A 21,441-nucleotide genomic window follows, 5' to 3' on the forward strand; every position below is an offset into this window, starting at 1 on the left:
GCAGGATATATATTGGGGTGGATGTGTAGGGGACAATGTGGGGGGGGGGGGTAAACTATATTATACACGAATGACTATGTTTTAAGCAATAAAAGGTACAGGAAAAGGATGTTATCAGTTGAAATATATTCTAAGGAGCTAACATGAATGGTCTAAAGAACGTAACACCCAACATTTAAAAATGATGTCATTGAAGATCAAGGCAGGCCACAGTCATGAAATGTTATCTGATGAAAGGCCCTGAATAATCTCAGTTTCACCTCTTCAGCCTCCTCTTAGTGGAAGACACAGCTTCAAGTTGAACCTCATTAAGCTGTGATATTTTACAACCACAAATGTCAAGTTCATTCATTGCTCACAGCTAAGTAAAGGCATATGCAACCCAGATCATTACAAAGTATCATTACCTGAAATTCACATAAAAAAGCATGATGTTACACTAGGTGATGAATAAAGAGACTTCCAGTTACCTTCATCATTTCATTTCTGGCATTAATTTTGATTTTGAACAAACTTCTTGTTTCTGGATGAGATACTTTAAAGGGTGTGAAGACTCTCACAAAAAGAAATGTCTAATGCCAGTAATCTCACCTAGTTTCAAATGAGGTGTAACAGAAGTGTTAGACACCACCATCCATCCCAGAAAATACACACACAGCTTGCTACTGTCCGTAATTAGACACTAGTGTACAGTCAGTACATACAGCTGGGGTCAATACCGACAGCACAGTGTACAAACAATGCAGCGATGGACATCTCAGGTCCAGCTAAAGATAACAAGGTATCACATTTAATTACTGTCTGCATTTTGTAGCCACAAGAGAAAAACTTCACTTGCAAGCGAAGGAAAGTTAACTTTTTAAAGATGGCGGCACACTGTTTGGGGCGAGTCTTCAATGCCTTTAAACTTGGGCATATCCTTGAAACATAGAACCACCAAATCACTCGAAAAGATAACTCAAAATATCACCCCTCCTTGATATATGTCAACATGAGGGTTGGGGGGGAGGGGGAATGGGCTCAACATCATATCCCTGGATGTCCTGGAAGAGATACGGTGACCTTATTGTTACATGGACCAGTTGTGAATATCTTTGCAGAAGATTAAAAGCAAACCTTTCTACTGAAGAATAAACTGGGTTCACAAAGTAGATGAAAAATTTGAAATATAAAATTTACATCTTGTTTTATTTGGTCAGACTGAATTAACTCCACCTTTTCATGAATTTAATGATTTAATCGTAACTAGGATACATCTGCCATTCCTGCTATAGATTCATTAAATGAATGTTACCATGGTAACTTTACTAAACAGGCCGGCGGTGAATGCATGCAATGATTATGTTTCCTCTGAAGGCCCAGGTCCACAACTGTGTTTGTTAATATTTATTATTTTTCCTTTCCTATGCATTTCTTGATTATTTCTTATTCCTTCCCCCACCCCCACCTTTCTTTCTTTAAAAAGAAGAATAAAAAGTGCAGCAAAAATGAGAATGAAACTTTAACATCCTTATAGAATATGGTAGGTAGTTTTTACACATAGGCTACCAACGTATATCTGTGCAAGGAATTTCAAATGTTTTTCAACTATTTACCTTAAATGTCCTTAAAATGCCTATGAAACACCACCAAAGTAGTATGTGACATTGAAGCTTAAAATTGATTTAGAAAAATGGAGGGGGGGTGGGGAAGGGGTGGCAGTTTGTGAAATGTGAAAAGGAAGACAAAATGATATTAGTAAAATTGCAAATATTGTCCAATTGATTATTCATAGTAGTTGCCCATGTGCACTATGAGGATTAAATTGATCTCCATCAGATGTATTTAAATTATTCGAGTAATCAATAAATCATTAATGAAATTCATCAGGTATTATTTGATGACATTATTAACCGTATCATGCAGATGAACTTGTGAGATTTCGTCTTGGTTTTGGATAGACGAGGTTTTCTAGCTTGCCGGGCGACCTCTCGTGACCCCGGTTGACATCAGAAGCCCTGGATCCTCACCTAGCCGGTAACAGGTAGTGGGAAAGCTTCTCGTAGACTAGAAACGTGATGCAACATGCCGGGGTAACCCGGAGTAGGTTTGGTACCATTCCTTTGTAGAACCCCGGCAATCCCTCATACCTGGACATGAAAAATATAAATGCCAAAAAGAACAAAATTCAGCAAAGAAATTGATTGTTATTGGCTCACTATCTTCAAAAAGTTTGTACGTATGACTGCATTTTACCACAATTTCCATTTCACTTTTGTTCCTTCTAAACTACAAATACTTTGCATAAGAATGGAGGCAGTTGTCGGCACTTAGACACATGGGGTCAAGGGTCAAGTATAGTCGACATAAAGTCATAGTTTTCACGGTGCCAATGCTGATGGATATTAGCAGCCTCCATTTTAACAAACTTTGTCACTCTTTGCTCTTACTAAACCCTTCCCCTGGACAAAATAACATCTCAGCTCACCATCCCCAATTCCCCTCCACTCATTTACCCCCACCCCCCCCCCCCCCCGGGAACAAAAATGGTGGTTGTGCCCCTGAACAACACTAAAGAGATACCATACCACAATTAGAGTATGTATACTTTGGTATGACAAAGTTGGAAAATAGTCCTAACTTGACAGATCTACTGAAGGTTTCCAATACATTTTGTTCAGCCAGTATTTTCATTCTTCTTTATGCTTGAAGATGTTGAAGAGGATGAAAATAAACTACTGATGGTCTAAAAATCTGGAGGATTGAAGGTGATTTGAGGCATTTTAGAAAATCCTGGGTGAAGCAAGAACATTCCGCAGCAGCGAGAGCTGGCTGATGGGTTGGGGAGCACTGTGCTAACCTTTGACCTCTTTCTAGCTCAGAATCTAAATGGTGATGGTGGCAACAATTACATGTGCTGTAGTAGCCCAAGCCATCAGCTATCATATGGTGGGTAGTACATGTCAGTTGAAAACTTCTATCTATCCTCTAGCGGGCGTTGTAAAGTGTCGAATTAAGTGTGTAAGCCAATGGGAGCTGTTGATTGGGATGCAAGACCTTAAATGGTGTGAAGACTCGCGCACAAAGAAAGGTCTCATGCCGGTAATCTGACCTAGTTTCGGATGAGGTGTAACAGAAGTTTTAGACACCATCATCGATCCCAGAAAATACACACACAGCTTGCTACCGTCCGTAATTAGACACTAGTGTACAGTCAATACATGCAGCTACGGTCAATACAGTGTACATAGCAGCGATGGACATCTCAGCAGGGAAATGTTATGGAACTCCCTGATTTCAGGTCCAGATAAAAGATAACAAGGTATCACGTTTCATTATACTGTCTGCATTTGCAGCGACAAGAAGAAAACTTCACTTGCAAGCAACAGAAAGTTAACTTGTTTCAGAGGGCGACATGCGGTTTTGGGCGAGTCTTCAGTGCCTTTAATATCTGTCGGTAGAAGATTATATGTACAGGAAATTGTAGGTGACAGAAACTGGAAAATAATTTAAAATAATTTGTCAAGGTTCCTTCAACTTTCTCTCAATCATCAAAATGATAACAATAACAGATTTTTATTAATATAATAAACCTCTTTAATTCAATTTTCTAATCTCATGAGTGACACGATATATGTCAATATTTACTCTGCCATAATATGTACATTATAAACAAAACTATATTTTGTCATCTAGCTCGATATCTGCAGGCACTTAAAGGCATATCGGGATGTTTACAGCCACAAAATATTGCCCGTGTGCAATACCCCTTCTAAACGCGCCAAAAGACCCAGTTACAATATCAGCTGTGATATACTGTAATATGCACAAATTATTCTAAGAGAAAGTAAAGTTGAAACAATATCTTTTACATGACAAGTTTTAATACGTAAAACGAAAGCAAAACCCAACAACGACAGTAAAAAGAAGATGAGTAAACATTTTCATCCCTGCCAGGCATGCAGTCCCAATTGCTCTTCATTGCAGCTTTTAAAATAAGGAAAACTAAGAAAAATCCTGAAGTCACAGGCTCAAATTCTTTTTTCATGTCCCTATAAATCAAGGAAGTGAAGAAACATAAAAATTGATTTACTACGTTACAATATATTGATGGAAATGTAATGATGAATTGACCTAAGTACTAGAAAAGATACAAGATTTGCCACCAGTTTGCAATTGAAACGATTTTCTGGTGGTTGAGGTTGATTGCTCAGCAAAAATTGCTGAAAATTTTCTGAATGTTTAGGTGAAAAAACCACATCCTCATAGCATCTTGTATCGCAAAGATATGAATTTTTCAAATGTTTTTATTTGGTAAATTATGCATCTGGCAACAGTAGAATGGACGATGCTATCAGGACAATTCGACTGAAAATGTCTTTGTAAGGTTTAACCAGTCAAAAATGGTTCAATTCATTCAACCATATCTCTAGTCAGAGGCAAGATACTGAGATGAGGTTTTATGTATGGAATATTTTGTCTCTTAAAACAACAAAAGTTTCACATTGTTTGTCACCAGAACTTTGTCAAAGGACTCTAAAATATAATTTTGCCAAAGGTAAATACGCCCTACCTTTACACAAATTGGTTAAAGTATATATTTATATATATATATATATATATATATATATATATATATATATATATATATATATATATATGTATATATATATATATATATATATATATATATATATATATATATATATATATATATATATATATATATATATATATATATATATATATATATATGTATATATATATATATATGTATATATATATATATATATATATATGTATATATATATATATATATATATCAAACACAAAAGACAATCAAAAGAAAGATTGCACCTTGTCAAAGGTTGGTTGATACATCTCGATAAGAGGAACCCACCCCTCCCACCATCCCCCTCGACCTACCAAAACCAACCCCACTATATATCCCCCTGGTGGGTGGGGGAGAGAGAGGGATGACAGATTTATCCATACACATGAGTAAATTGAAAAAATAAGAGTATAAATTTGAAAAGACAATTTAAAAATAAGTGAAATATTTTCCTAAACAAAGAGCTGCAGGTAAAACAAGGTTGACACTAGCAACAACAATAGAAAAAAAAAAAAAAACATAAATGAAATATTAAAACAAAATTGCTGGTGTCTCTCTGATTTACGGGATGCTATCCTGAAGACCAACTATCCTGAATTTATTTACTATACTTTTGTATTTAAAGGCAAAAAAAAAAACAATAGATAAAGACAATAGATAAAAAAAAGACAATAGATAAAAACAAAAGATATGCAGCCAGATCAACGTTTAGCTAGAAATATATCCTTTGATTTTCAAAATAGAACTGGCAAATTATAAAATCAGTAACAGGAACATGTAAAATCATGTGAAGATCATAAGATTTCCAAGGTAGTGACCTCAAAGTTCACTACAGCTGTGTTCACATACTGTATTTATTGTGACGTAAGATTCACAAGGTACATTAACCTCAAAGTTCACTACAGGTGTGTGTTCACACTTAAGATTCACAAGGTAACCTCGAAGATCACAACAGCTATGGGTTCACATGTGGTACTTGTGTGAAATAAGATTCACAAGGTGCAGTAACCTCAAAGTTCACTACAGGTGTGTGTTCACACTAAAGATTCACAAGGTAACCTCAAAGTTCACAACAGCTATGGGTTCATATATGGTACTTATGTGATATAAGATTCACAAGGTACAGTAACTTCAAAGTTCACTTCAGGTGCATTCACATTCACATACTTCTGTGATGTAAGATTCCCAATATAACATCAATGTTCCAACCAAGCAGCTATGCATTCACATACTGTGCCTGTGTGATGTAAGATTTACAAAGTAACATCAAATTTCACTATCAGCTATGTGTTTCGCATACTATAGTTCAATGTCACACAACAATAACCTGCCTGCAATATGGAATGTGTTCCTAACAGAAAATGGTAAAATTGGTAAAAAAAAACATCAAATTTATGAAACATAAAATGTGAGAAAATGTGCATTATGACAATCAAAAGTCTAAATTCACTAAGTATTTTATTTCATATAACAAGTTTACCAGATCTACAATGCCATTATGAATGATTCTTTACAAAAGTCAAAAATAAAAGAAAAAGCTGCTCAGTTATTAATTATTCAATCTATCAACTAATCAATCAATTAATTGGCTGGTTTTCATAAATTAAAGGAATATTCTGGTGGCTGAAATGGATTTTAAAAAAAAAAAAAATGCTGATAAATTTACTGTATGTTTGTCTGCCACATTTTAAGTACTAAAATGTTTTTTGCTAATATTTGAATATCCCTGTTATAAAACCACATAGCCCTATGTGCACTAGCAGTTGAGGCAATGTCCTTTTACATGACTTCAACAAAATATTTCTAATCACTACAAAGGTATGATCAGCTAGTAAAAACAAATAAAACACTTAAAAATGCCCTAATTAAATGATAAAAAGCCGCCAGCTTAAACCTGAAAGTTTTACAATAGGAGGACCTACACAGTAGGTATACCACATCTGTTACAACTATGTGAAAGCTCATATTGGCTTGAAAAGAAACCAATTCAGACATCGAAATGAAAAAAACATTTGGTTGTTTATTACTCAAATAGTTCAAGAATCCAACCTTACATTTTGAATCTGTATAGCACCTTAAATGGTTTACGAGATGTCACATGACTGAACTCATTGCATTTGACTTCAATATTCACCAAATGCATTTTTTTCAATTATTTTGAAGCCAAAAATAATGTTTCCCTTTCTAACACCCTTAAAAAATAAAGTAAATTAACAAAATACAAGAATAAAGAAGCTGCATTAAGGAAAAAATTATTGCTGAAAGAATCTTTGCAATCTTTGGTTTGATACTAGAGCTACCATTCATCAATCAATCATTGCTTTAATGGACTATTAAATTCTATAAATTCATTCTTATCTTATATTTTATTGACTTCTGAAGAATACTGATAGATTTCAAAAAGCATGATAGGTGGAGAAATAGTCATATTTTTTGGAGAAATCAGAAGCGATTCTCACATCAAACCTCAGTACTGCTGCAAAACTACTGTAAGAAAGTAGAAATTCTTGTAAAGAACAACACTTTTAATTGACTAACTACATAGCCCTAGACTAGGCAAGCACCATTTCACTAAAAAAATAAATTCAATGTGTATCTTTCTTGTACAAAACTATATGATGAGTAATAACTAGCCATTTAATCAATTCCAATTCAACAACATGTTTAATATTTACTTGATCGTAAAGTCAATTGCTGCCACCAATAGTAACTACATTCACTATACACATTGGCTTTGATGTAGATTAATAATGTAACATGGTAATTAATAATATCGGTTTGTACTGTATATCCACTTGATTGTGAAATCACTACATGTCACCATTACATAGTAAGTACAGTGCAGTACTATGCTCACTATACATATCACACAGTAATCACTGTACAATACTCACTATACACAGTTGCTTTGATGTAACATGATTAATGTAACATGGTAATTAATAATATCGGTTTGTATATCCACTTGATTGTGAAATCACTACATGTCACCATAACATAGTAAGTACAGTGCAGTACTATGCTCACTATACACATCACACAGTAATTACTGTACAATACTCACCATACACATTGGCTTGGATGTAGATTAACGTAACATGGTAATTAATAATATTGGTTTGTATATCCCCTTGATTGTGAAATCACTGCATGTCACCATTACACAGTGAGTACAGTGCAGTACTATGCTCACTTTACACATCACACAGTAATTACTGTACAATACTCACCATACACATTGGCTTGGATGTAGATTAACGTAACATGGTAATTAATAATATTGGTTTGTATATCCCCTTGATTGTGAAATCACTGCATGTCACCATTACACAGTGAGTACAGTGCAGTACTATGCTCACTTTACACATCACACAGTAATTACTGTACAATACTCACCATACACATTGGCTTGGATGTAGATTAACGTAACATGGTAATTAATAAACTCTAATTCTATCTTACAGCAAATGTTTCCTCTAGAATTGAGAACCACAAACAGGAAAGGTTTTTGAAAGCACCAAACGGATTTAAGCATTCACTTTTGGACAAAGCTTTTGGAATGAACGAGAAAGATTGTCAAACGATTCTTACTTAATGACATAAACAGACCATAAACAGGGACAAGGAGCAAAACAAAAATAAATAAATAAATAAATAGGGGGGACAAACATTCACAGGATATAAATTTCAAATTAATTCACACTGAGCATTTTATTTGTCACTGTTAATTCAAAAGTGATCCATTTCTATTCTTTACAGACCTAAATTAGTTTATTTTTACTAAAATACTAAACAGGATTTGACCAAAGTCAGCTTTTGTGTTGATTCTAAACAGATTTAAAACAAGTCAGCTTTTGATATAAATGAGCAGACTAACCACAGCTGACTTTTAGATGCTTGCTTCATCCTTAATACAGAGTAAGCCCATTGTGTGTTGCTTCTAAACAGACTTAAAACAAGTAAGCTTTTGACATCCTAAACAGACAAGGCTAGCTAAGCTTTGGGTGCTGTTAATTTAACCATGTTTTAAGTAATGGAATGTACTACTTGTATTCTGAACAGGTTCCCGACCTCCTGCCGATACATCTTACTGTCTCTACTTAAAAGTGTTTATTATCGACAGTATCATCGTTATAAAACCATTGCACTTCTCAAAGAGAACTATAGTAAACATCTACTATTTGAATATATTCTCTCACAACAGAGTCATACAACCATAGTACAGTGCTGGTCTCAGATGCAAACACATGTATCCAACTTGTCATCTTTAACCAGTCCAGTTAAACACCGGGCCATGTTAACACCAGACCGTATGAACACCAGTCTAATTTGACACCATTTTTAAAACCAGGCCCAACTCCATACCACACCAGTTTTACACCAGACCAGGCTTCATAGCAGAGCAGTTTACTGCCAAACCAGGAAAATTATCTCTGTAGTTTCATCAGACAAGGTTTACACTTGACCAGTTTAACACCGAAACTGTTGAACACCATTTTTACACCAAGACAACTACATACCACACCAGTCTTAAACCAGAGCGGATTACATGTCAAACCAATTTGCTACGAGACCAGGTTTCATGCCAGAGCCGTATCTCACGAGACCTAGCTTATTACACCACTCTAACACCAGAACTTGGTTTACATCTGACCAGTCTTACACCAGACAGACCAGTTCATGTCACATGTCCTCTCCACCGTGCACCAGTCTTACACCAGACCAGTCTTACACCAGACACACTGGTTCATGTCACAAGACCTCTCCACCTTGCACCAGTCCCATCAGACCCAGCTACTTTTTGCCTCCTTTGTTTGACTTGGATGACAACAGAATCGGTATTTTTTCGTACAAGAGAAAAACTATGCAACAGTTGGGTCCGGTGTGTAAGAGATTAACGCCCACACCCTTGTAGAAGCCTCGGACTCCTTCGCCTCTGTGGAAGAAACAGAAGACAAAGGGCATTCTGAGGACAAGGGTGCACAAACAAAGGGCATCAGATAGCACACGGAGGAGGCACTTTTAAAGGGCTCAAATAAATACCATGGCACTTATATGATATCAGAAGTAGCAAGCGATTAACACCTGAGGTCATGAAAGGTCACAGGTGCAGGACGTGGAGAGACAATGTGGCAGTGGCTGTACAGGTGCACTAATGCTGTCAACAGCAATTACCATGGTTACGGCAGTTACTACGGTTACACCAGCTCGAGAATAACAAGCCTACATTAATAGTACAAGGTATAATTCACAAATGCAAGAATGGAAGTACAGTACCGTTAACAGCTTTAGGAGCTTCCCTGGAAGTAGAGCGGACAATGTCACCTGTGGCACTTAGTTATTTTTTTCATGGTGCAACAAAGCCAATAGGGATGCACCAGATATCCGGTCCGGCCGGACTATCCGACCGGATAGTGAGCAATTATCCGGTTCTGGCCGGATATTTTTCAAAATCCGGCCGGATATTTTTCAAAATCCGGCCGGATATTTTTCAAAATCCGGCCAGATCTTTTTCAAAATCTGGTCTGAATTATTCCTTAAAAAGGTGTTGGTATTAACTTAAATCAATGTAAACTATTTCCAAAAATTAATAAAAACATTCAAAGTATGGAAAAATTAGGTTTAACATGTTTAATTTAATTTTCTCAATGGTAATGTAGATTACACCACTTCAAGTCATATTTAATCTTATAAATGGGGTCTTAATTCCACCTTCATTATAATATGCGTATACCTCACCTAAGATGTATGTATGTATGTATATGTGATCTTCCCGCAAGCAGGAACTCGCGAAAGAAGCCATGGAGGCTTATAGACTCGCAAGCTGACCGAAGCCAATCTCTCGGCACACATCCATTTAACGTCCATGTCGGGAAGTTGTTATTGAACAACACCCTTGCCAGACGACACACCTTGCTGTCGGCGGGGAATCGAACCGGGGATCTCATGACTGGGAGACGCCGGCGTTAACCACTAGGCTATACACTCCGCCTTTTTGGCGGATTGGCTCCTTGATTTGCTCCTTGTTTCATACTTCTACTTCTTATTAATGATTTTCTGTTGTGTAATGAAAAAAACCGGATTTCATGTACTATCTGGCAAAATCCGGTTCCGGCCGGATCCAAAAATTTGGATCCGGTGCATCCCTAAAACCCAACACCATCATCATTGCTCTTAGTGATGGAGATCATTGTCATGATCAGCTTTCCAAAACAGCTACAAAAATATCTCAATAGATTTGGGAAATATATATTTTCATGTTCGATCACACACAAGGCTGAAGGACTTGATCAAGTCTAATCATGACATCAAGGAACCATGTGCGCTTCAGTTTTTGTAACTTTTCTTAAGGAATTTCTGGTGACCAAACTTATATCCATTTCTTGTTGGAAAACTCCATCTCAGGATCTTGCCCCTAACTCTGGGATATAGTAGACTGAATGTAACCTATTTTGATTGGCTGAACTGTCGACTACTCCCTCCAATCACAGTAGCCTGGGCGTCTGTGATGTCACCTGGGCTTCTTGTTGATTTATCTTTAAGCCTGATACCTTTGGAAAGTTTGCTTAGATGTCAAAATGTCTACACTGGATTTTTAAAAAAATGGATTTTTTTTTTAGTAGAAATATTCTTTTTCCTCTGTGCATCAATGATTGACAAATTATAAAGACAAAAACCAAAGACTTTTCAGCCAAAGTGCCCTTATGACGTCATCTATTCTGCCATTGCCAGATTCATCTAATCGAAAAATATTTCACCAAATTTGGCAAGATTGTGTCATCTTCTTGATACAAGATATGCGATGAGAACGTGTATTCCCCTAAAGTTTCAGAACATTTTCAGGAAAGTTTGCTTAGCAATCAACTTCAGCCAACAGAAAATCCATGTCATAATGAGTATTCAGTAGGTTGGGGAAAATTGTTTCCCTAAAAAATATACTTCAGACGACACGTGTCAAAACGAAAATTTCACTGTGGCAAAGGTGAATCATTATCGAACAACAGAGATTTTCTCTGCAGCACCGGCTGTGCCCATTATGTAAATTGTGGAGTAAACAAGATGCAGTCCTGTGATAAAAGCCTAGCTGCACGATGCTGCAGCCCCCTCAGCCTCCAAATCTAGAAACATGGTGCCCTAACACAATCACCCAAAATAGAAACATTGGAACACCAGACGATGTTCCAAAATGTTTCTGAACTATCCACACCAGATTTGCCTAACACCGACGGCATAACTCTACTTACGGAACCAGTCTTTGTTTAAAAGCACACTTATTAAATAATCAAATGTTGTTGTCTGGACACAACAGCTGAGACTACTGATATATGACCAGGTATTGCATGTAACCTTAATGAGGTCACTGGCTAGCTTAGCAGTTATCTCAACACATATTGCAAAGCTGACTTTCATCTTCTCCACAATACAGTAAAACAAAATGACAAACAAATGTCTGTCCAGTCTTTTCTCATTCAGCAATCCTACAGTTTGTATGAGTAAGATGACAAAGTATTTATCACCATAAATAGAGCTCATTTTGTGATAAGGATAATCATCATCCCTACCTGGTGACCAACCCACCATCCACACACATCTCTGTCTCAAATTACCCTCCCTGCTACCCCCCACATCACCCTGCTACCCCCTCACATCACCCTGCTTCCTGTCACATCACCCTCCTCCCCCTCACATCACCCTGCTACCCCCTCACATCACCCTGCTTCCCCTCGCATCACCCTACTCCCACTCACATACCCATGCATACCCCTTATATCACCCTGCTACCCCCTCACATCACCCTGCTTCCTGTCACATCACCCTCCTCCCCCTCACATCACCCTGCTACCCCATCACATCACCCTGCTACCCCGTCACATCACCCTGCTTCTCTCTCACATCACCCCGCTCCTCACATTACCCTACTTTCCCCTTTCATCACCCTACTCCCACTCACATACCCCTGCTTCCCCGCTCATATCACCCTGCTTCCCCCTGACATCACCCTGCTCACCCTCACATGCCCCAGTTTAACCCTCAAATCCCCCTCACATCAACTGCTTCCTCCCTCACATCACCCTCCTTCCCCCATCACATCAACTGCTTCCTCCCTCACATCACCCTCCTTCCCCCATCACATCAACTGCTTCCTCCCTCACATCACCCTCCTTCCCCCCTCACATTACCATGCTTTCCCCTACATCATCAAGTAAATGCCAAGATTTGCAAACACATCAGCTAGATTTGCATACACATGAGCTAGATTTGCATACACATGAGCTAGATTTGCATACACATGATTTGCAAACACATAAGCTAGATTACAATTTATCCATACCACCATTACTGCACAGTTTGTGTTAAGAAACAAACATTGCATACCATCCATACTCATAACCCCTCCCCACCCCCCCCCTCTCATCTTCCACCCTCCATCTCTTCCTTCTCATCTTCATTTAATTTGATACCTGTTAATGGCAGAACAATGTTAACACTTTACCAAGTGCTGTATGGTGTTGTACACATGAATAAAATGGATGAAACGTGAAACAGAATCAGAACGTGAGTGTAAAATGGAAGGATTGTGTTGAGGTAAGATGAGATGAAAAATAGGTACAAACAAAGATGGTAGAATGAAGAAACTGGGTAGCGTCACATCAGCAACATTAACTTAGTCAGGTAACCTACTCTGTGAAGATGGGTAGAGTTACGTCAGTTATATTTACTTTGGTGGGTAGAGTTACGTCAGTTATATTTACTTAGGTGGGTAACCTACTCTGTGAAGATGGGTAGCGTCACGTCAGTTATATTTACTTAGGTGGGTAACCTACTCTGTGAAGATGGGTAGCGTCACGTCAGTTATATTTACTTAGGTGGGTAACCTACTCTGTGAAGATGGGTAGAGTTATGTCAGCTATATTTATTTTGGTGGGTAACCTACTCTGTGAAGATGGGTAGAGTTACGTCAGTTATATTTACTTAGGTGGGTAACATACTCTGTGAAGATGGGTAGCGTCACGGCAGTTATATTTACTTAGGTGGGTAACCTACTCTCCAAAGATGGGTAGAGTTACGTCACTTATATATTTATGTATGCATTGTGTTCACCATGCTCATTTACCTGTCTGTATTCGGTGCGTGTTTTTGTCCCTTCTGTTACTGTTACTTGTCATTTAGCCTTTGAAGATCATGCTAGGACCGAAACGTCAGGCCAACTTACTTTTACACATTCTCTTACACAGGCTCTCGAGTGAATAAGCAGTTTGCTAACAGTTTTATTTTATTTGAGTTATATAATTACTTTGGTGGGTAACCTACTCTCCGAAGATGGGTAGAGTTATGTCAGCAACATTAACCGATGCAGATAAACTACTCTGTGAAGATGAACTTCAAATTTGAATTTCAAAACTAATTTCAAAAGTATTTGGTATCCCCCAATCCAACCTGAATCAACCACTCACTCGAACTGAGGACTGCAAACTCTTATTATCTTAGCTATTAGTCTTTAACTATTTAGTACTAATTATTAATTAATTAGTTCATAAAATATTAACGTCATATTCAGGGAATACAATCCAAATCCAACTCAACTTACCTGAATGTTTTTACGATGGTATCCCACACACCTCTGTACTGGGAATGTTGGTCCTGCAGTCTGGACCGCACCACTTGGTACGGGTACGTTGTCACGACAGCGAACATCTTTGAGACGGCCGCAAAGGTGATGTATTCCATGGCACCCTGCAGAGACATGGCATGTATTATGTAATATCGGACATGTATAAAAACCATGTATACTTCCTCTTACTGAGCACAAGGAATTGAATAACCTAGAACACACCACCGGTGTAAAGTGGGGCCACGCAAAGAACCTTCTGTGGGGGTCTGCAAGGTTTTCTGAAGTCGACTAATTAGACCTTCTGAACCTAATAATAACCATAAATCGACTAAAACAATGAACTCACTGAATGACGCAAGAGGACAAACATGGCATTTTGGGGCATTTTGTTAACATATTGTCCGACCTACTTATGATGATGATAATAATAATAATACTGATTTTAAATAGCGCATTATACCGGCGGTCTCAATGCGCTTTATTCAATGATAACAGTGTATTCTGAAATAATTGATTGGCAATGTCCCATGCAGAAGTGTATAATCTGTCATTACCCATATGCAGACTCACACTTAGATAAAATTTGATGCCCCCCAGTACTAGTAGAAACACGTCTTTGTTCTTTTCAACTTTTGCAAGATTTTATGAAACAATATCATATAATGAACATTATATAATAATAATAACCTAGAGAGAGCCCTCTTACCAGTTGCACTGTTGGTGAAAGACCCTTGTAGGATGTATAGTGCTTCTTTAGCTCCTCATAGGCCATGAACTGGAGGGCCCCATGTGAAACACCAAACAAACCCGGAATGAAACCCTGACGAATCATAACAAAAAAGACAAATAATAAAATCTTTCGCTGATATCGTCAATCTCATGATTTTTAATGTCTTAGCTAGTTTTAGAACAGGAAGATTACAAAAGAGGAAGTAAATAGTCTATGTTAGGCAATGTTCCCCAAAGTGTAATAGTGTCTGTGTTCTTGTTTAATACTAACCTATGAATCAAAGAGAAGATAATATTCTGTGTTATTATACAAATCGTTCGTACGTAAACTAAACGCTCACCAAAAAAAAACAATTGTTAGAGGCTCCATATACAAGGGTTCAAACCAAGTTAGAATTTATGTGTAAACAGGGCACTACAAAATGATAAAGGGACTATTTTAATAATTCACACAATTAAATTTTCACACTTAGGGCCCGCTACAGATACTCATTTGTGCCTAATTCTATCCATATATTTAATTCACAAGTGAGAAGATAAGTTTCTTGTTTGTAGGACTTGCTGTTTATATGTTTGTATTACTGTATGTGTATCGCAGTCTATTGATACTTATACTATTGCTTTCGTTTTTGCCGTTTACGACCTGTGTAAGGTGAATTTCCGATAATTCAACTCAATTCAAATTAATTCAATTCAATTAGGGTTCATAACGTTCATCATAGATTGAACATGTAATATAGTAAACAAACTCTTCATATTATTGAAATAGACTCGACAAAATAAACTACTCCCTATCTCCACCTTCCCTCCCCCCCCTTCCCTACCCCCCAAGACACCTTTTTCACTTATATATGCTGATGCAGAGAATAATTTAATCTTCTGATTTTGTGTTGCAGTCTTGAAGGCTCTGCACTTACATATAAAATACACTGTTTCTTGTGTACACACAAAGACTGCTATACATTCTTTGGATTTGTATAGCAGTTTGACAATTTTGCACAGTATGTTGCTATGTGATACGGGATAAAATATTCTGTATATGGTTTGTATGACTTACCTTATAGAGCCCTGTTACACCTTCAAAGTGATAGACCTTCCAAAGGGCATCCACCATGCCCCTGTACTTCTTAACTTGTACCTTAGACACATCACCCTGAAGGCCCTCATATTGTAAACATAACCGAGTCTTCACTACCCAGATAGGGTTGGTCATGGTTAGAGTCAACACACCTGTACCACAAAAAAAAAAAAAAATTAAATAAATAAATAAATTAAAAAATAAAAAATAAAAAAAAAGGGAGAGATACGTTGAAACATAACAGCAAAGTACTTCTCAGTTGAACTGTGAAACTGCTATTTACTTGTCCCTCTGTATTCCGAGAAATGTCGAGATAAATTGGACAAATTGGTAAAGATAAACTATTGATTTCTCTGCTGTAGTTATCAATACTGATCCATTCAAATTGTGAGCATGGAAGCTGTTCACTGCATTGCAAACATAATAATCATAATCATAATAATTTATTCTTATGTAGCCCCTTACATCAAAATAGGACCTCAAAGCACTTAACAATTCCTATCACTTGTAGGTCTGGACTCTTCACAAAAATATCTGCAATCATGTGCACAACATGTAAGCTATTAAGGCTGTTAGATGTAGACACTGCTCTACCCCCCCCCCCCTTGACCTTTCCCTCCACTCCCACCACCCCCTTCCCCCCTGGCATCTCACCATTTCCGCTCACTGCAACTAGCATATGCTGACCAGCACTAAGTGGTTCTGTGCTCTTACCTTGCACTTAAACCATTAAGGCTGTTAGATGTAGACACTCCTCTTCACCCCCTCCCCTCCCACCACCCCCCTCCCACTAGCCTCTCACCATTTCCACTCACCTGACTGAGCTGCAGCTAGCATATGCTGACCGGCACTGAGTGGTTCTGTGCTAGTACCTTGCATGTATGTCTTCAGTGCATTATAACTATAAGACAGGAGATAAGAAAGTCATTATTTTACACCACCTGTCTGGTATATGTGCTCAGTAAAATGGATGTTCTCTCAGTTCTAATTCTCTCTTTACTTGTTCTGCAATTCTTGGCAAAGTCTGTCACCAATATAATCAACCATCACACATGTCCCTAACTGATCACAACGTAAATTGTAAATAATCCCCATTAAACAGAGCCTTATATTATACACATTGTTATTCAGATAACCAAAATGCATTTTCATTTCCTCAACAGGTTTTTTTGTGTTGCATTTTATTACTATATTTAATCCAGGACTTCTTCAAACAACATATATCAAGTCACTGGCTTGCTCCACAGCTATGCATTAGTATGGACGTATAAGACACATTCCTGGGAAAAAAACACTTACAGCCAAAGGTTTACTTCAAGTAGACCCTTCGTCTCAAATTACTTCCACAATTTTTCCATGGGTAGACATGAAGGTTTTGTTTTGCTTAGCATATTTCCATAACCACAGATATCCCAAACACATGTATCCTTCTTATCTGACCAAAATCATTTTCAGAGAAGAATAATTGTACTATTAAGCAAGTGACACATCTGTTGTCCACTTTTGCATTTTGAAACCCTTTTAACAATTTGAGATACTATGAATGGTTTGAGATACATCAGCTATCCCATTAAGTTCATTAAATTATTCTCCCCCAACACCACCACCCACCCCTCCCCCCCCCCAAATGCAAGGGGGGGAAAGATAGTGACCAGATGTATGATAAGAATAATATATCTAAATAAACGTACGATCAGTACACAGCTGCCTGTTTGCTATACATAGCAACATGTTTTGTTGGCAAACATGAACACATAGCAACAGGTTATATATCTGATAGCATCAAACATTCCCCTCACATGATCACCCTGATTTTAAATTTACATAACAAAATCAAACGTGTTACCACCACTCACAAAAAGAAATAGAAACCCCAGGATGCCCCTGCCCCGACGACATTTGGGACCACACCTTGGTAGAGACCCCGCACTCCATTCTGGGAGGTTATACTTTTAGTGGCCTGCACCAAACCTCTGTAGCTTGGTCTTTCTTTCCTCCCATCATTGACTGAAGAAAAGAAAAGAAAAAAAGGAAGGAGAAATTTGTGAAGATGACAGATCGCTTGAAAGATAGAAGTAAATCATTGAAAAGATGATGAAATATTTTCCAGAGATTTTGAAGTGGATGAGGATGGTAAACTATTTCCACTCTAGAGACATAGATTGATGTGTAATTAGATACACATAGACTGGTACCTTTTCAGACTTCGATTGCACCAGGAATCAAATTTACGTCCCTCCAAGAAACATTGACAAGCACGAAGAATCAAACGAGATTGAGGATATGGAATGTCAAAATAGGATGTTAATCTGACAAAGGCTACACTGTGGCAACGAGTCATTCCTTGGTATGTTTGAGTCAAACTTAATATCGTGAGGGAAATTGTTAAAATGTCATTATTTTACACAGATATTTTGCAGTGATCATACCACAGAAAGGTTAACTTGACTTTCCCAATAATGCAGCACTGACATTGCTACATAGCACTGACTATTGAAAGGAAGATCTATAAACATGCTTTGCAAGGTCCTGTGGTGTCACACAACAACAAACCCAATTGTTTGAGAGCCAATCATTCTAGAACTCATTTTCTAATTTCAACATTATCATTACTTTACCTTTTTTTTTTTTCATTATATTTATTTCCAGTATAAATATAAATATTTATAAACAGGACATCAAAAGTGAGAACGTAATAAGAAAATATTAACTTTAAAATGTTAGTGCACAAAAACAAAAACATATGTACAAGTGCAGCTGTCTACAATAACTAATTATCCAGATTACCATTTTGTAAATAAATAGCAGCACCATAAATCAAGCTATTTCTATACACATTAATTTTGAATTTTGGTGTTATTGCTTTGTTTCTCAAGTTATACCTAGTAGTTTCTCGAAATAGAGAGTTAAGTACTGTATGCAAAGAATGTCTACGGTGTAATGCATGTCAAGTAAGGCCTCAGTTCTCCACAGCCCATCGATCATCAATTAAGCCCTTTTAGCAGAACACATAAGTCGAAGAAAAGTCTAAGACCTTGCATGGTGGCAGCACCGTTCAACAAACAATTCGACCTGGTCGACTAATTTACATGCCGTGATCACACCCGTACCTTGAAACCTGATCTTGAGTAGATCTAGCGGGTGCAAGACTAAAGTTGACAAGACACCTCCACTGATCCCCGCAACTAAATGCTCGTATTTCAGCTGCTTGAAGACACTTCCTATGGCCTTCTTGACCTCTTGACCTTCAGCCATTGAGTAACTAATACAGTTATTGGTTGTCCTACAAAAGATAAGAAAGATATATGCAGGTCAGAGGTCAAAATAACATCTGCAGAAGTACAAAAACACATTAGCTATGCACTATTGAAGCTACTGTACCTAGATTGTCAATAATATGAAAAGATTGCTTATTTGTTAAAGTTTGCAAGTTTGTAGAGTGTAGACTATACAGCAAACTTCTTAACAAGGATTATTTCATTATTGGCTAAGATCATGTGTACAGTAGTATCTGTTCCCTTTCGAGGGGAATGGTGATGCACACCTGACGATGATCACACAGTCACAGTCCCGATGCAAGGGGACTGGGGTTGAGAGCGGATCAGTCGTTTGGTAGTTTGGTTTTCGTGCCCAGGTTCTTTCCTGGGCGACTTTTCCTTAAAAAAAAGTATCTGACAAGCTGAGCAATTACTGGTCCAACTGGGTGAACCAGCCCAGAACTACCAATGAAACAAAAACGAAGGGTAAATCCGGGCAGACACTGCATTACATACTGTAAGATCTAGTACCAGACTTACGGAGAATGAAGGCTACTCTTCATTGCACTTTATTGACATAGCAACAGGCATATAAACAGTTAAGCAATGCAATTTATTTTGCCATGCTCAGCCAGGCATAATGCATATTTGTCATGTGTACGGTATAACTACACTTGGCACAGTCCGTCATATTGAACCTACGTGGATCACCAAAATGTATATGATTGAAACTGTGCAGAACATAAAAAATGTGTATATTGAACCTACTGTACATGGATCACCAAAATATGTATATTGGAGCAGATCACAGTCACTTACTGTATGTGACTGACATCTCCTGTAAAATGACTTGCAGAACTGACACACCATTTGCATTTTGGATGCAAAATTGATGCAGAATATGTAAACATTAACACAGAAAATGACCCACCTTCATGCATAATTCTAAAAAATAATGAGGTTCCTAACAGAAAGGAAACAACTGCGGTAAACTAAGTCCCTCAAATACTGCTTCTCTGAGAGAAGCAATCACGACTCAGAGTGATGCACGAGTCAAGTAAGTAACCAACATATGAGGTACCATAGACTTTGTGATTGACCCCATGACCTTTCTTGTGACCAACAATGTTGGAACTGCATGCGTCCTAACATTGATGATTCATATGCCAAGCCTGAAAAATTTCTTTGTCATAGCAACCTATATTACAAAATAACAGTCAATTTTCGTTCTTGAATTTACAAATGTAGAATTGGCAGGGGGAATGGCATGCAGATCAAGTCTCATCTTAAACTGTTTGGACTATGCCATTTATTTTTAATATTGTTAAGTAGGCTAAATGTAAGTGTCATTTTCAAAATAGCCTAGGCTAATATGAGAACGAAAACATACCTGGCTACTGAAATTGTGCAAAATATCTCTAACTTACATAAGTTCATTGGTTGAAATTAAAATAAGTAAGTGATGTAAAGTGTCATATTCAAGTAAAAACAAATTGCATGAGCACAAAACAACTTTGTTCCTGAATCCTAGTCTAATTTCTAAAAATCTCTATGCTAGCTAGGCCTTACACTTTCAAGTTAACTTAAAATCCAAATCAAAAAGTAAAGGTTTTCATTGGAGCCAATACATAACAAACAAAGAGCAAACATAGGCCTAGAAAACTTACATGTCCAAAGAGAAACACATGTTACTACATTACTAGTACTAGGCCTAGGTTAGGCTTAAATAAATAGAGTCTGAACAGGAAAAATGGGACTTGATCTGGCAAGTAAGGTATCGCAAAGCCGTATTTTGACAAATTATTCAGTCAAGGTCATGTGTCTTAGTCTTACAAATTTCAATAGCCATACACTTTGCTTAATGTTACTTGTAAGTTTAAGATACTTTATAGGCTAGGTTACTGTAGGTAAAATTTGAAGTAGGCCTTAGTTCAATTTCTATGGGTCTACTGCTAGAAGTGTAGTGGAAATACGTATTTCACGAAATCTAGAAATAACAAACCACTTACACTGAGAAGAAGCTCACCTTTAACCATCAACGTCATTCTCAGTCGTAATTCATTATCAAGAGTAAATATTTACAAACGTTTATTGATACAGAAACAATTAAGCCTTTACGATGAATGATGCAATATTAATTTTGATTCTTGAGCCTACCAGTACCAGGTTACGT

General features: G+C 37.3%; 1 protein-coding gene across 3 annotated transcripts; it reads right to left on the reverse strand.

Moving 5' to 3' along the window:
* Nucleotides 1-1,169: 1,169 nt before the first annotated feature.
* On the reverse strand, nt 1,170-21,434 carry LOC139984155 (solute carrier family 25 member 32-like). Of its 3 annotated transcripts, none has more exons than XM_071997910.1 (8): nt 21,295-21,434; nt 19,122-19,294; nt 17,868-18,018; nt 16,827-16,912; nt 15,991-16,163; nt 14,911-15,024; nt 14,181-14,326; nt 1,170-2,129 (listed from the first exon to the last, which is right to left on the reverse strand). In XM_071997910.1, exons 2-8 carry the CDS (start codon nt 19,264-19,266, stop codon nt 2,006-2,008), a joined length of 939 nt encoding a protein of 312 aa, XP_071854011.1. In that variant the 5' UTR covers nt 19,267-19,294; nt 21,295-21,434; the 3' UTR covers nt 1,170-2,005. The 3 variants fall into 3 exon arrangements, with proteins under 3 accessions (XP_071854011.1, XP_071854008.1, XP_071854010.1); XM_071997907.1 differs by lacking the exon at nt 1,170-2,129 and adding an exon at nt 4,753-9,527; XM_071997909.1 differs by lacking the exon at nt 1,170-2,129 and adding an exon at nt 4,753-9,527 and having other exon boundaries at nt 21,278-21,419.
* Between the last annotated feature and the right edge of the window lie 7 nt (nt 21,435-21,441).

Source organism: Apostichopus japonicus, chromosome 17, assembly GCF_037975245.1.
Source record: "Apostichopus japonicus isolate 1M-3 chromosome 17, ASM3797524v1, whole genome shotgun sequence".
Taxonomy (NCBI): Eukaryota; Metazoa; Echinodermata; class Holothuroidea; order Aspidochirotida; family Stichopodidae; genus Apostichopus; species Apostichopus japonicus.